At 40.3% G+C, this 17136-nt stretch overlaps 1 protein-coding gene and 1 long non-coding RNA gene across 8 annotated transcripts in view; both read left to right on the top strand.

Annotated features, from left to right (window-relative positions):
- The window catches only part of LOC127370322 (uncharacterized), a 130112-nt gene extending 114016 nt beyond the window's left edge, over positions 1 to 16096 (top strand). Inside the window, exon 2 of the long non-coding RNA XR_007886195.1 lies at positions 12431 to 16096. This is a non-coding gene — a long non-coding RNA (uncharacterized LOC127370322). The remainder of the gene's footprint in view (positions 1 to 12430) is intronic.
- si:ch211-207d6.2 (sickle tail protein homolog) overlaps positions 1 to 17136 on the top strand; it is a 286466-nt gene that overhangs the window by 72934 nt on the left and 196396 nt on the right. For 6 of the 7 annotated variants that reach the window (XM_051411052.1, XM_051411072.1, XM_051411064.1 and 3 more), the window contains 3 exons: positions 1773 to 3737; positions 6097 to 6225; positions 10748 to 16096. In XM_051411052.1, the coding sequence (XP_051267012.1) occupies positions 1773 to 3737; positions 6097 to 6225; positions 10748 to 10774 (2121 nt within the window). In that variant the 3' untranslated portion in view covers positions 10775 to 16096. Of the gene's footprint in view, positions 1 to 1772; positions 3738 to 6096; positions 6226 to 6602; positions 9193 to 10747; positions 16097 to 17136 lie in introns of those variants that run through there. The other variant, XR_007886088.1, reaches the window with a different exon arrangement.

Here is a 17136-nt window from a genome sequence, read left to right as displayed (position 1 = left end):
TCCGTTAGCTCTTCCATCTTGTTGTTGTTAACAACTTCCAGTTAGTCATACCCACTTCTTGTTTGAGCATCACCCACATCTGTCTGAGCCCCGCCCATTCCAAATACGGATATGAATACAGATGATTTAGTTGGTTGATCAGATACAGATAATGGTATACTCGCTCATCCCTAGGGTCTCCCTAGTCTTCCGACCACTCAAAATGCTTTTACACTACGTGCCACATTCACCCTTTCACACACATTCAGACAGTGATAGCAAAGCCCATCGTACAGAAACTAACACATTCATGCACATTCACACACCGATGACACAGCATTGGGAGCAATTTGGGGTTCAGTATCTTGCTCAAGGATACTTCGACACGTGGCAGGGAGGAGCCGGGGATCGAACCAACAACCTTCCGATTAGTGGACAACCTGTTCTACCTCTGAACCACAAAATGGGCAGTGTAAGGATTGGAGCGACATTGACAAGGACCATAGGATGGCGAAATGACTGGGTCAGAGCATCTCCAAACCTGCAGCTCTTGTTGGGTGTTCCCAGTCTGCAGTGGTCAGTAACTATCAAAAGTGCTCCAAGGAAGGTAAACCGATGAACCAGAGACAGGGTCATGGGCGGACAAGGCTCACTGATGCACGTGGGGAGGGAAGGCTGGCCCGTGTGGTCCAATCCAACAGACGAGCTACTGTAGCTCAAACTGCTGAAACAGTTAATGCTGGTTCTGATAGAAAGGTGTCAGAACACACAGTGCATCGCAGGTTGCATATGGGGCTGCATAACATTATGACCACCAGGGTGCCCAGGTGGTCATAATGGTCAGCTAGTCTATCATTCCTTTCAGTGCAATTGAAATGATTGGTTGGGCTTATCACAGTCCTGTGACTGTAGTTGTTGCTACTGTTGTTGCTGTGCACCTTTGTCTCTGTCCTTCTGTCGTTACCTCTGTTCTCTGTGTGTGTCTCTCTCTCTCTCTCTCTCTCTCTCCCCAACTGGTCGAGGCAGATGGCCACCCACCTAGAGCCGGGGTCTGTTCGAGGTTTCTGCCTCTTAAAAGGATGTTTTTCCTTGTCAAGTGCTTGCTCATGGCTCAAAGTGTCCTGAGATAACTTCTGTTATGAATTGGTGCTATACAAATAAAACTGACTTGAATTGAATTAATCTATTGTATTATTTATTGAATTGACTGCTACAGATACTCCTTTTTCTCAAGAGCTGGTATCCTGGTAGTTCCCTTTGTGATAATCCTGTCTCTGAGCATTACAAATTGTTCTGCATTGTTGGCATCTGTTAAGTTGTCAGCTTCACTGATCTGTAAATCAAACAGGACTGCCTGGATTGTATTTCAGTGTACCTTTCAGTGTGCTTTTTTGGACTAATCAAGAACAAAAAAATAAAATAAAGCTATTTAAGTATACTTAGTCTAGTTAAAGTATTAGGGACAAGCCAGCAATGTGCAGGTACCTAAGGGGGCTGCAAATGTTTCAAGTATGGGCATGTGCCTCTTTGAGATTGCCCAGTAAGACACACATGAAGGTTTGATACAAGTCTCTATTTTGATTTGTGCATACCATACATTTAATAAGGTTTGGACAGTTGGAATATCTTCATATTGACATGAAGTATATCAAGCACATACTGTTTTAAGGTTTTCAGTTTAGTTTAAAGTAATAATTGGATATAAAACATTACATAATACACATAATATGTATTTAATATTTTACTTAATTTCCATTTGATTAAGTGTTTAATCTTGCCTTTTCTAATTGTAGGTGACTACACAACTGTCAAATAAGACTAATTTGCCAGGTGGAAATAAGCAGTGGAAAAGAAAGTTGAAGACATCTCCAAAATCACAGGTGGCCAATCAGAACCCTTCTGAGTTAGCAACATCTGCCTACCAGTCAGCTCCTCAGCCACGAATCATCGATGGCTGCCCACGTAAACTAATAATAGCAGCTGGACTGGAAGAACACAGTGAAGCAGGGAAAGGCAGTGTAAGTCTTGATAAGATAGAGAATGTGGTTAAACATGTACCTTCCCTAAACAGTGCAACAATAGAGAAGGTCCACCCACCTGAAGCTTTACAAGATATTCAGAAGAATGAGGAGGTGCCAACACCAACCCAAAAAAAAGCAGAGAAGACGGAAGTACTTACAGTTACAACTTCACAGAAAGAAAATGATATTACTGTGAACACTCATGAGCAGATTAACAAGGAGGTTGTTGGACATGTGTGCTCTCCAACTTCAGCAGAAAAGAAGGTCAAGTTTACAACAATTGTTACTCTACAAAAGGAAAACATGCCAGCAAGTCCTGTCCAGACAAATGAAAGTATCAAAGAAGTACCAGCTGAGAAGAAGTCAGATGTAATGGTGGTTTTAACTTTACAAAAAGAAAACACCCCAGAGGATTGCTTGATAGAGTTGTCACCAAAGTTCCAGCAGGATAAGTACCTGTGCTCAGATCAGGAATGTGTAGCTTCTTTTCAACTTCAACAACTTCCCCCTATTTCGCCCATCTTGACTTACAGTCACCGCAGTAAGCAGCAGAACCAGGAGTCAACAGTGCAAGTATCCAGGGACCGATCTCGATATGCAGAAGAGGGAGGTAGCCTGAACCCAGAGATTTGGGATGATGAGGGACCTCCTCCTTCACCACCTAAAATAAGCCTTAGAATCTCGAAGACCAGAGTCAGGACACACTCTCAAGAGGAAGACCTAACCAAAATCATTGGCTCTGACATACAGAATGTGACTGGGGACAGCACTGGTGAACCCACTTATTGGGAATATGAAAATCAAGGTTTTGAGGATAGCAATGACTCTGACATGAGACCTATTCTTGTTATCTTGAATGAGCTTGATATTCAGTCAGCCTACAAGCGTCTTTCCACCATCTTTGAATGTGAGGAAGATCTTGATGGGCTTCTCTCTCCAGAAAATATTGTGGATGAAGAGCAGACAAAGCAAGAACAGAAACAGGACGTAAGAAACATTTGTATAAATTCGGACATCACAGGAAATGGTCTGAGTTCTCCACATTTGCAACATCAAAAACCATCAGAAGATAATGGCTCAATTCCTAAAAAAAAAGAAGACCAGGATAAACCAGACTCCCCTAGAAAGGCAGAAACCAAAAGGAAATTCAAATTTAAGTTCCCCAAAAACAAACTGGCTGCAATTAGCCAGGCCATTCGAACAGGGACGACCAAAACAGGCAAGAACACTCTTGAGGTTGTTGTCTATGAGGAAGAGGAGGAGAAAGCACCAGATAGCAGGCCACTGAAGGAGACCAAGAAGCAGACAAAGAAGTTTGAGATCAGCAGTACCAAACAAATGAACTCGGGAGAAGGCAATGCCTGTGACAGGGACATCAAAGTCTCCTCTCCTATTGATACTAGACACTCACATAGCCGGGTAGAGGAACTCTGCAAGAGTGCATTTGACTCTATTGACAATCTAGAAGAGTCAATTAAACAGTTAGAAATCAGTGTGGACAGTATAACTGCCCCTTCTTCACCCTCCTCGATTGTGTCTTCACCTCCTCAGTCCCCTGATTCTTCCTTTGACTCCACTGACAGAGCTCAGCACAAGGTCAAAGTCAAACAAGAACGGGAGAGAAGCCTGTCAAAGCGACCAGCCACTCAGATCCTCAAAGGCCCAAATCCACCTCAGAGTAAGAGGGCCAAACCACAGCCTCCACATGACAAAGGGAAAACCTCCACCAAGAAACAGGTCTGATCTTCCTCTGCCTGTGGAGCTCGCTTGCTTCAGTGGTGGTGGGCTGGTGATGGGCTCTCTACTCTGACTAGCTCGAAATACATATTGGGTTCTATGAATCTTTCATAGCCAGGGATCCCTCTAAGTCCAGGAGTAAGTAGTCATTCTTACCAGGAACAACAAACTGACTTTTACTGGCCTTTTATCAGTGTAACCTGAAGATTTAAATATATTGAAATTCTCTGCAAAGAATTTCCAAATAATCTAAATGTTTGTTCAGACTGAACCAAAAGCAAGTTTTGACTTGTGTTATCTGCACAATTTGACCACTGGACTGAGCAGTTATGTGTTTATTTGCCACAATAGACCAACTGTACAAACATTAGCTCGGGCCAGTTAGCAATGTAGTGTGTGTGGAGTGTGTCTGTGCCCTGTTTGAATTATACCACAGACCCTGACTGTTACTAGTAACTTTCTGTTATTTTTCTCCAGATCCCTCTCTCTTTCCTGTTGTCTTTACAAGTTAATGAATTGGCGCCTTGGATTGATTTCTCTATAAACACATTATATGTGTCATAAAATAACTGTTGAAAGCACCACATGAAGGCAAGCTGCTTATTATTAGTACAGAGATTGTTTATTATTAGTCTAACATCATTATACTGTGTTTGTCTAAATATTAAATACCATGTTTTGAAAGACAGACGATTTGATCAACAGAAATGTAATTTCTACATATTCCAAATCAATAAATGTATTGTCTAACTTACACAGCTCTTTCCTTCAACTCCAGTGGCCCATGGTCTGCCTGGTAAATGTTCAGGGCATTCTGCAGGGAGTAGGGGTTCAGGCAGACTGGCTCAAGGCCTGGACGAAGAGTAATGCACTGTGCCTCTTTAGGAAGCGCTTCACATCTATTCTGAACCTGTTGGAATGTGTTGGAAGGTGTTTTAGTGCTAGAGATTTTGTACTCGTAATGGTCATTGTGGAAGATACATTTGTTTTTCTTTACATACAGCATTGAGCTCCTTGCAGCAGACATTTGCATCATCCTGCATTCTCCACAGGTGCACCTGTAAAAGTACAGGTTATGTCAGTTGGACTACAGATACTGTCAACAATTTAAGTTTTCTATTTGTCATATATGTACAGTAAAGTTAGCTGAACAATTTACAGCTTATTGTTGCAATGATCACAGATCTGTAGGTATGTGGAGTCTAGTGTGGTCACATTAATATTGATAATTGCAGAGGTTGTATTTATATTTGAAAATATGCAACAAAATGATACAATTCTGATTAATATTCTGATACCAGCCAGTATAATATTTCACCAGCATTTGTCTATAGTGCTAATTTCCCACACTAGTTGTATGACACAAAGCTAGCTGTAGTCCCTTTATGTTACTCACAAAACAGAAATATAAATAGATGAATTAATGTGTCATAAAAATACATGTTTACATGGTGGAGTGCATCGGATGGCTGCTAGGCTGAGCTGTGACTATACAGATAAATACAATTTTAAACTTCCAAATATATTTGTGTGTGTTATTTATTGATAGCCTGACTGTTTGGCTAGGTTATGTTTGTCAGTAATACATATTGCTCACTAGCATAAACAGGAGTAAAAACATTACCATTCTGTAGAAGGCTGGTTGATCCATGGCCAGGTCAGTGTCCTCTGACTCAGATTCTGGCTCTGGTGGCTTAAACATGTAGGGCTGAGTGAATCTAATGAAGCTCTTAGCATCCATTTTTGCGCTGTTACAGTACAGTAACGTTCTTTGACATTTGAGAGCAGCGCGGAGCCATCTCAATTTAATACTGATATGTACCAATGACTAATATTAGTGTTTTTCCACCAAATTAGCTGTGGTTCTTGAACTGGTCCCAATCATTATTCTTGGTGCTATGCAGCGAACCAGTCCACGTTTCCACCAATTTTGAGTTTTTGAGTATGACCTACATAAACAAACGATTTGGTCGGCCTCTTGAAGTCAGTGAAACAAGGCGGTAGGAACACTACCACTTTTGTCCACAAGAGTCGCCAGAATGAAAACAAAACGAAAGATCTTTGTATCTGCTCAGCATTACAACATTTTCATTTCATGCAAGCAAATCTTTTCCTCAGTTCATGGCGCAAATTCATGACTTCACATCCAATCACGCCTTCGATAATGGCTTCTATTAATGATTAACATTGTATTCTTTCTTTCTATCTTACTTTGCTGCTTCAATCTGATGCTTTTGAGTGCCTTTCAATGTTGGTGCTGCTACCATACTACACAGTATCCTCTATGTGTTCTTCAATGATAGCATAGTACCAGCCAATCTGTACTCACTAAGCTTTTGTTTATGCATCTCTATGTTAGACCTCTAGCAGCAGCTCCAGCTCTTCTGTTCAGCGATCCCACACCAAGTCTCACCACTCACCCTCCTCTTGCTCACCAGAGAAGACACCTAAGGGCCATCAGCAGGCCATCCAGATGCAGCCCAGCCAGGTAAATTAACCTGAGGTTAGCAGCTATGACATAGACTGAAGGCAAATCACTGTATTGCTCCACCAAATGGTAACTGGATTTGTTATTCAGACAGCAGGTTAAACAACCTTTAAACTTTCGTTGTCAAATATCACTACATTCAACAACTTATGCCTTGGTCACACTACATGACTTTCAAAACTAAAAGCTCCCTGCACCAAACTCGCTTTATGAAATTTGATGTAATGCTAAATTATGAAATAATTGCTAATGTCTATGACAACATGTAACTGGAAACATGAGCTAAAGGCTGTAAAATGTCAACAGTTTTCTTTTCAATTCAGCACCAATATTATCCATAAAGATAAAGAGTATTCTGTACAAACTTTAATTTTCAGCTTCCATTGTAGCTGCACTCTTTCAGTGGGAGAACACTGTGGAAATGAGAGAAGGACTGAAGTTTTTTCAGCTGTTACCAGTAACTACCTGGTTTGCTGCTTCTTGTTTAATGCCGAAGACACCCGTGTCTGCTCTCATTAGTTGTAGCTCTATTTTTTGGGCGCACACAAGTCATCAGCCAGCACGAGGATTGCCTCTTTGAACAGTTCACACATAGTGATCCTCCTCATGGGAGTAAGCACTGTTTTGCCTCTGATCTAGGGGCATTTGTCAGTGATCTCCAAAGAATGTCTACCAGTGGGAAATCATGGCTAAAATCTTGTATTGTGAACTTGGCATTAGTGGTGACTAACAGAAGGTAAACTTTATTCTCCAATCATCATCATCATCATTATGTAAATTACCAATTAAACAAAGCTGCTCCCTGGAGAGCAATAATTAATACTTTTTCTACCTTAAGAAAACTTAAGTTATATAAATATTTATATCTGGGTAGATTCTCACTGTACAATCAAAGATAATTGTATTGACTTAACATGGGTTTACCCTCTTTGTTACTGAAACATACCAGAAGCAAGCAGTAGCTTTGGTCAGGGTTAAGCTTTATTTCTTATTTTCTTAAACTAGAGAACCAGTCTACTGTATCTAAATGTTGTAATGAATTCAGAAAAATATACTTTTTTTAAAAGTTCATTAAGTAAGTGGCTAGAAGAACAATAGCAATAATAGAACAAAAGTGTTACATGCAATGTCAATAGAGTGGGAAAAAGAGTGAATAATGTTTTACTGTGTTTGTAGTGAGTCTTAAATGTGTTGAAGTCATTTCTGTGGTGGTGCCTTTCTGTCCTGTCTCTTCCTCAAGTTATATTTGTCTGTTTATGGCTGTGTTCACATTCCTCTTCACCGTGGCACACTTCTTTCAGCATACACTCCCTGTTTTTGTTATTTTATCCATTAATGCCCCCATATCCAAAATTAGCTGTTGATCAGAGATTTTCTCTTGACCTGCATGTGACCTGCAAGAAACCTGCATGTTGACTGTGTACAACCGTTCTTCATCTGGCAGTGAGTTGTGGAAATATGATTTGGGTGTCAAAAACTCTCAAAAACGTCCTCAAACAAGGACACGTGGAAGCCATCATTTACAACTATTAATCATCCAATTGAAACATCCGTCACTGATTACCCTCACATTTATGTTATGTAATAGTATGCCATCCTGTAAGTACTGCATGTATGTTGTGGTTGATGGCACCACTGTTTAGTTAAATTTGTTTAATTACAATGTCAGTTCTTTATGTTGGAATGAATGCAAAACAATTCCAAGTTATTCTGAAAGAAGAGAAAAGTATTTTATGTCTTTTCAATATTCCTGGTCATGCACAGTTTGTTTGCACCTCAACTTTACTTTTCTAAACTGATCCTTAATAATTTAAGAGGAATAGCACTGGATTTTGTCAGTCATGTATGTTACTACTATGTCTTTGGCCAGTTTAGTAAATATTTAACATTCAGCCAGAAAAGGAGAGGTGCAAAGAGGAAAGCAAGTATGATTAAGATATTCAAAAGCTGCTAATAACCAAAAATATAGAAACCCTGCCCAGTCGAAAATGTGGGCTATCCTTACCATATCTATTTGTCATTACATCAGTAAGCACTTAAGGTCAATAACATGTTTCATAATAAACTATGACCTAATGCCATGGAAGCGCTTAGTGCCACAAGATGGAAACAAAAAGGTAAAAAATGTCAAATCATACACCTAGTAACCTCATTTATGATGTTTGCAATTGGAATAGTGGAGATGGTAGCATATTTGAAACTGTCTAGGCTTCTTTTTTGGCAAATTAAGTGTTTTCTTGTAATTGTTCCATTAGCTCTTTGGTTGTTTTTTTAATGCAGGAAGAGGCTGTTTATGAATATATATTTATGAATATACAGTAACTTGTGTTCAGCTGTCCAAAGTTTAGATCTTAAATAATAATCTAAACTTTAAAAATAACAGTTTAATTTACTGTTCTTTACAAAAAAATCACCAAATGCTGAGATATATATGCCTACTGTGTATATTTTTTAAGCACCTAGTGGGTGCTCTGACCAACAGGTTGGAAACCACTGATGTAGATTAGCTAGCTAGTTAGCATTTTGCTAACATTAGCTTGCTTAAGATGCAACTATGTATATATATACTTATATATATAAACTTTTATCTTATATCCATGTTCAAAATGTGGTTGTCTTTTCAACACAGATGGGCCTGGCATACAGCATATCTACAGAACAATTCAATTCAATTCAATTCAATTTTATTTGTATAGCGCCAATTCATAACAGAAGTTATCTCAGGACACTTTTCAAATAGAGCAGGTCTAGACCGAACTCTTTAAAACATTATTTACAGAGACCCAACAGTACCACCATGAGCAAGCACTTGGCGACAAGGGCAAGGAAAAACTGCCTGTTAAAAGGCAGAAACCTAGGACAGATCCTTCGGCTCTAGGTGGGTGGTCGTCTGTCTCGACCAGTTGGGGTGAGAGAGAGAGAGAGAGAGAGAGAGAGAGAGCGAGAGACAGACAGACAGACAGACAGGTGCACAGCAACAACAGTATTGGTAATGGCAGTCAAGCAGGACCATGGCAGGAGGCTCCACCAGGATCCATGAGAACCTGCGAGACGAGAAAGCACAAGAACTCCGGGGAAGAAGTGGAGTTAGTAACATGCATTAATGGGACATGAATGCAGAAAGAGAGAGGAAGAGAGGAGCTCAGTGCACCATGGGAAATCCCCCGATAGTCTAGGCCTATAGCAGCATAACTAAGGGATGGTTCAGGACTCACCTGATCCAGCCCTAACTATAAGCTTTATCAAAGAGGAACATCTTAAGCCTACTCTTGAATGTGGTGAGGGTGTCTGCCTCCCGAACCACAACTGGAAGCTGGTTCCACAGGAGAGGAGCTTGGTAACTGAAGGCTCTGGCTCCTGTTCTACTTTTAGAGACTATAGGAACCACAAGTAGCCCAGCATTCAGAGAACGTAGTGTTCTAGAGGGGTAATAGGGTACTATGAGCTCTTTAAGATATGAAGGGGCCTGACCATGAAGAGCTTTATAGGTGAGGAGGAGGATTTTAAATTCTATTCTACATTTTACAGGGAGCCAATGCAGAGTAGCTAGTACAGGAGAGATGTGATCTCTTTTTCTAGTTCCTGTCAGTACTCGTAGAAAGGAGAAAGTTGACTGTTATTGGATGGCAAAGCAAAAAGGGGCGGGACTTAGCAAGGGTCAATAAGTGAGACTCAGCCCTCTCCAGGACGGCAGGCTTTCAGTAGCGACCAGCTGTAAGGTCTTGCCTTTAGACAGGTCTTCACATGAATGAACTAGTGTACGGTTCTTGTATTCCATAAATTACATTTAACTTACTGTCAGGTGAATGATTGAGAACACAGTGACCACCAAGCTTCCAGCACCATCTCCTTCGTAAGGACGTTCAGATTAATTTCACGGTGACCGGCTGCTTAAAACACGAGTTGACTGTATCATTTGTAGCCCTAAGGAAGGGACTGGCTGGCCAAAGTCATAGAAATAACAGGTATGAGACTGAGTGTTCTCCTTGTTGGCTGTGGGCTGTTGGCGTTGACTTGCAGTGTTCCGTGGTGTCTGTTTGCAGGCTGACAGCAGAAGCAGTAGAGCAGCCGGGGATAGTAACCATTCTGTCGTTGCTTTGCGTGCCTCTAAGATACCAGCCTTGTGCCATAGCTCTGGGAAACACCCGTCTGCCTCTCTGTCCACTCCTCACTGCTCAGACACCACCGATAGCCTGCAAAACTTCTCCTCTTCCCCTTCCTCCTCCTCCTCCTCCTCCGCTTCCTCACCTTCAGTTTCTTCTGCCTCCTCCTTTGGGAAACACTCTCTTCTGTCTGCTTCAATCGTCTCCAAAGCTCCTTCCCATTCGACCTCTCCTTCCTCCGCCCAGCGCTTCAGACAACAAGCTTTCTTGTGTTCCCTCTCCTCTTCCTCCTCAGTTTATCCGTCAAACTCCCCACTTCGCTCCCCCTCCCCGTCCTCAAATTCATTTTCTTCGTCCCCTCCTCCTCACAAGTCATTTATCCCGTCTCTGAATCTAAGTCATCTCCTCCCCTCATCTAGCCGCATCTTGTCGCCATCCCACGCTAGTGCCAGCCCGGCCTACTGCGGGCCCTGCAGCAGCAAACGCCAGCACTGCCTCGCCCTCGCCTCCACCTCCAGCACCGCCTCCACCTCCCAACACAGCTACTACTCTTCATCGTCCTACTCCTCATCCTCACCCTCCTCGTCCTCCACCTCCTCCTCCCTGTCTCCCACCTCATCTTCCTCTTCCCCTCCCTCCCCGTCTTCCTCCCTCCTCCCCACCATGGTGAGCCATAGGGTGAGGAGTGTACGAACGTCAGGGTCCAACCCCAGCTCTCCGAGCCATGGCAAGAAATGCACCGGAGGCCAGGCTGGCCGAGTCCCGCGCACAGTGGCGGCGACCTTGAAGGACGCAGCGTGATGTTTTCATCCACAATTTAGGCTTTAAATCATGTAAGTGCAGACAGAAACGGCTCACCCAGCTGATGTGTCCCTACAGCAATATTGTGTGATGTTTATTTTTCTACATTTTTTGGATGGGTTGTGGACAAAGAGAAGGCATGTAAAACCTTAAAAAATGGGTATGTGCAAATTTGATAAGTAACAGCAAGTATACCAAAGATGTGTTTGGGGCCACTTAAAACTAGTTTTACCATAACATTGTTTGCCCACACGAGAGCACTGTTTATTTTAGTTTATTTTTAATTGTAAAATGTCCCACTCACTACATATCTACATTACTGTTCTATAATAACCAAATTTAAAGAATTTTATTTTTAGGGTTGTTACTATTTTTAAGTTTTTAATTTATTTTGGAAAATCCTACCATCTACTAAATCTGTAACGAAATTAAATATTGACCATAATAAAAGCACCACAGGTGGTGCATTGTACATTTGTAAAATGCACTGTGACACTGATGTGACACAGTTACTGTAGTTCTCTGTGAGGCAGTGAAGTGAAGGATCATCAGAATAGTCAGTTCTAAAAACATAGTTCAGGATTAGGCTACATGGATGTGTTCAAATGAAGTCAGTTCAGCTTTCATGTTAGTTTGAAGTTGTTCATAGTGGAATTTTGAATGCCTTGCACTGCCCCGTGAGGGCTTAGGGCTGTCCCAATGTCAAAGTGCATGAGGGCTCCCCCACGGACATTTTGAGCCCTTTATCCACATTTTACGTAAGTCTTTACTTCTGCAGATTTTGCCTGAGGGAATTAGCCACAGTTCATAAAGGTTGTCCTGTAACAAGAATAAAGGAGTTTACATATAAGTGTGTGATGCTGTTAGTAAACTGATTATTTGACAGTTAGCTCTCATGAGACCACCTTACATGGCAGCCACTGCCATCAGTGTATGAATGTGCATGACTGGGTTGAGTGTGGCATGTAGTGTACAGCGCATTGAGTGGTGGAAAGACTAGAAAGTTGCTATATAGGTACAGTCCATTTACCGGCTGTGGCTCAGAGGCAGAGTGGGTCGTTCCTTAATCGGAAGGTTGTCGGTTCGATCCCCGGCTCCTGGTGCCACATGTTGAAGTATCCTTGAGAAAGATACTGAACCCCAAATTGCTCCTGATGCCGTGCATCAGTGTGTGAATGTGTATGAATATTACTTTCTGTTCGATGTTTACCATCACTGAGTGAATGTGTGTGAAAGGGTGAATGTGACGCGTAGTATAAAAGTGCTTTGAGTGGTCGGAAGACTAGAAAGGCGCTGTACAGGTCCATTTACCACTTACTTTTCTGGATAACAAAAGTAAGATTCTAACTAATTATTTTTTGCAGGTGACTGTAATATTATTAAAATGTATGAGTAATAACTTACATTACTAGTTACTGGGGAAAGTAATATAATTGCTGTAAGATTATTATTAGTAGTGAGTTACTGCCCAACACTGTACAGGACTAAGGCAGTAAATCAGGCAATTAAAAAATCCAGAAGGTTTAACCCCAGACAATAAAGATGAATTCTAATAATAAAACAGGTCAAATATGTTGACAATATAATACTGTGCTAGAATGAATAAAATGCTTTTAGTGTTTTATAATATGTCACTGATAGGTGGCAGAGTGCTTTCACATTCCTGTTTTACCTGTTTTAGGTTTTGCAGCCCTTCTCACACTCAAACACTTACCAGGTGATGTTGGCTAAGTGTGAAAGGGTTCAGTGCTCAGTGGACACTGGGATTTAAAAAAAAACAGTGCAACAAAACAGGACAGTGAGGGAGATGTCAGTCATGGACAGTTTGCATACACACACACAATCCTGAGGTGAGCTCTAAGCAGACATAATAAAATGACAACCCTTTATGTGTTTATGTTAAAAAAAAAAAGAATAGTAGCTCATATGTTGATCCTGGTCAGCCTCAGTACTGGTTAGTCCCCCACACACCAGCAGCAGATATCTGGGCTATTAGACCTGTGCTTGTTCTCCTGTGAGGTGACAGCACATCTTTGTCTATCGTCGCTGTTAAAATAGAGACATCACACCTTCAGTCTCACCGTTATGAAAAGAATATTTATTAAGACATTTCCGGTGAAGATTAGTTCTTCAGAATCTTCCAAATCTCAAATAACATTATTATCATTATTATTATTATTATATTTTCTTGGTTTGCTTCGACTTGTCTACTTCTACATTTTTCTACATATTTCCCAGAAAGCCTTTCCACAACCCTTCCCCAAACTGGGTTCAAACCTATGCCCTTTTTCAGGGTGAAAGCACCTTTAGCTGTGTGTTTTGATATTTCAGAGTGGATGTTTTCAGAATATCTGCACTGCCTGCAGAAAAGTGTTTGATGGGATTTCTTCACTGTGTCACACTGTGTTATATAAAATAATATAAAGAATATATATAAAAGAATATCTTCTGAATTAAGAGTAAATAAGTTTATTTTACAGCTTCGATTGCCATACACTATCAGTCCTCTAAGATGCAGTAGAAGAGCTGGTTGTGGTATATCGGTGTATGAGATACATTATGTGTGGGTTTATTTAACACTGTTGAATAGATTTCTATGAAAAAATAGAGCTTGTGAATATTGATATGCAGAATTTACCCAAAGACACTCCTATACAGACTTAACTGTTTAAAGAATACATTGTTTCAGAGTTTTATGTAGATGAATATAGAAATGCTATACAGATATATGAGACATATGTAGCTTCTTTTAACATAGCTGTTGGTCATTGTGCTTCTGCAGAACTGTCCATTTGTACTATTTGACGTGACTATTGCCAAAAAGAAAGAACTTTTTAGGTCAAGCTTCTTTACCCTGCTGAGTTATTTCATCATCAGAGACCCCTTCAGACAGACTAAGGCTAAACACATCCAGAACTGGTGCAGACCTCCGCCAAGGCCAATAGTCCTGTCTTTTATGATATGCAGATCTGCAAACCATTCACTTTGCACAGGTCGGAAAATCTGGAATTAACCTGGAAAAATCACATCCATGATTATTTCTTCCATACCTGCTGCATTTGTTTCTACGTTGATGTTGTAGGTGTGTTGTTGCATTCGTGATGAATTTAGCTCATTTAGCCATATACCCTTCCACCGAGGTTCATAAAAAAGCGGGTAGGGCTGCACGATATGGTGCTGTTATTTTGACAGATATTGTGATGTGATTAACGATTAGTGGGAATGATCATTTTTTCAGCGCGTATTTATTTATTTTATTTTTTTCATCATTTATTGCCTTTTAATTGATAGTGACAGCTGAAGACAGACAGGAAAGGGAGGTAGAGAGAGGATCACACGCAGCAAAGGGTCAGACTCGAACCCTTGGCCGCTGCAGCAAGCACTCCGTACATGGTTGCCAGCTCTACCCACTGAGCTAACTGGGTGTTCAGTTTTCACTGACTTTTAAAATCAGGATAATGTGAAATTTGTTTGGGTCAGTACCAAAATCAAAACATGTTCTCTTAAATCTGGAGAACAAGATCAGTGGATCTCTGCAGCACTACAGTACTTCAATATAATGCTGTTTGACACACAATGTACAAACAAATTGCAGCTTCTACCAATTGCATATTGCACTTGGCCACATTGCAATTTTGATTAATTGTGCAGCCCTAATATCGGGTCAGTAGTTGTTGCATAATCCTGCTGACAGAAACATGCAAACGGCACCAAAAACATAATCTCCTTGGTGGAGGTCATAAAGGAACACTCCATTATTCTGGGAAATCTGCTTCTCAGAGTCAGATAAGAGGATGGGTATCAGTGCAGAGGTACGTTCAGGACTTCTCAGCAAAGCCACTGTAAATGTCCACTTCTCAAGTTCAAGCACTTGGTTCTGGTTAAAGAAACATTTATTTAAACAAATCTACTGTAACATTAAACCTTAAAAAAATATTGAATTGAATTATTTCCCTGACATTGAACAGTGTTTTAGTAGCTTAAGCTACTGTGGCTACTTAAGTGTACATGTGGCACCCAAGACATGACCTGTCGCCTCTGGTCCTACACTGTACATGCACCATCCACCCCCAACCCCCTAAGGCAGCACTACTTCTTAAAGTTCCCCTCCAGTCAGAAATCTGTTTCTTATTCAACACTAGAAGGATGTTTTCACATTCATCCGCTCAAAGTGGAAAGTTTCTCTGAGCTCATTGAAAAGCTGATTTTTAAGGGGCGGGGCCTCACAAATAGTTTTGAAGTCATACCTGGTCCAGTATGCAACTCGTACAGTGTGATGTAGAAACTTGAAGCCACCAGTGCATATCCACTGAGAATGGACTTTACAGTGAAGTAGGAGACATCTTGTGTCCAGCAGGGAAACTTTAGAAACGAACAACATTTGTATATTCAGAGATTCTGGAAGTTTTAATGAGGTAGAAGGAGTAGATGCCTTTCTAAGGATGTGGAAATTCTACTTTTCTTTGCAGGAAAAAACATATCAGACACACATTATTTATATATCCTGGATCTGTCTGTAACCTGGAGATAAACACTGTGATGAACTGATTGATTCATCTTCCTATCTGACTCTGAACTGCAAAATGTCAGCCTGTTTTTTCTCGATTTTTCTGTGTGAGGCAGCAACATGAGGTGTTTGGTTTGAAATTGTGATTTAACTGTTTGGACCTTTTACTGTGTTCTGTGATTAAAAACCTTTTGAAATTTCCTTATTCAAACCTAAAGGCACAGTTAAATATAAGCCTTCACTTGTATGCAAATAGTTTATTTCGTTTGTTATTGTTTTGTTATCTGACCACAATCTGAACCTGTGCATGCCTTTAACAGTTTCTCTGTCAATATGAAACATGTTGAGTTTACAGCACTGTAAATAACTGTGTTTTCTGTTTTTGTAAGCTGTTAGCTCTCATAGACTTCAGCTTCCTATGAGGTTGGAGAACTAATAAAGGGCTTCCTTAGTGTTTAAACATCTGCTGCTCCATTATTTCCCAGTACAGTGCTGTGTTGTGACAGTAGAGGGCAGCAGAGACACACCAGACTCCTGCTGACCTCACACAAGGTTGTATAAAATAGAATGAAAGTAGGGGGAGTTGCTTCTTGCTACACACATATAAAAAGATAATTAAATTCATAGAACTACAGAGAATAAATAAAATCAACCAATATATACAGTTATTTATATACACAAACATATATACACCCAGGATAAATATGAGGTACACACCCCCTTCACAAGACTGATGGCTGATGGGCTCTTTATAATGCCAAGAAACATTTCAATAATGGTAACGTGCATGGTTATCATGTTTTTTTTAAAGCAAAACAGAGTAAACTGACTGCTTAGTAAAGTCATAAACAATTGTCTAAAAAAAAGTAATAAACCAGAAAGTAATTTCCTGTGTGTGAATCCTGCGATGCTGATTCTTATGATGTTTGGATGATTTTATAATGAGAAAAACTGACTGCATGGAGATATAAGAATTTTGCTCACAGCTTTGGAAAAAATAGACTAGATCCTGAAAAGATCACTGCAAGTGTCATACAGTTTATCCTACTAACAGTCAAGTTTCAAACTAAATTTGCACCCAGGTTTACAAAGGTGATCTGAGTGAGTGGCTAACATACAAGGTTTAGATTATTTCACCAGTTCCACACAATTTAACACATAAACTGTCTTGGTAGCATTAGCAAACTGTATATATGCAACATATGCAAACATTATGAACATGCAGGAGCCACTGATATATGATATATGAATACACGAGAGTAAAACAATAAAAGCAGTGACATTTTACATTTAAGTTCAAATGTTTCACATAAAGCTTGATAAATAAAAACACTGCTAAAATAATTAGTACATCATGTGATTTCATACAAATTATGAAGCATTTTATGGGTCTACAACTTTCATTCATGTCCCTCAACAGTGGTCTCAATGTTGAGATAAATAAAAAAGGCTAATTCATTTGCAGTGTGATATTATTTCAAATTGAATCGTTTTATACTT

This window comes from Dicentrarchus labrax, unplaced genomic scaffold, assembly GCF_905237075.1.
Source record: "Dicentrarchus labrax unplaced genomic scaffold, dlabrax2021, whole genome shotgun sequence".
Taxonomy (NCBI): Eukaryota; Metazoa; Chordata; class Actinopteri; family Moronidae; genus Dicentrarchus; species Dicentrarchus labrax.
This window is presented reverse-complemented; position numbering and strand designations above follow the sequence as displayed.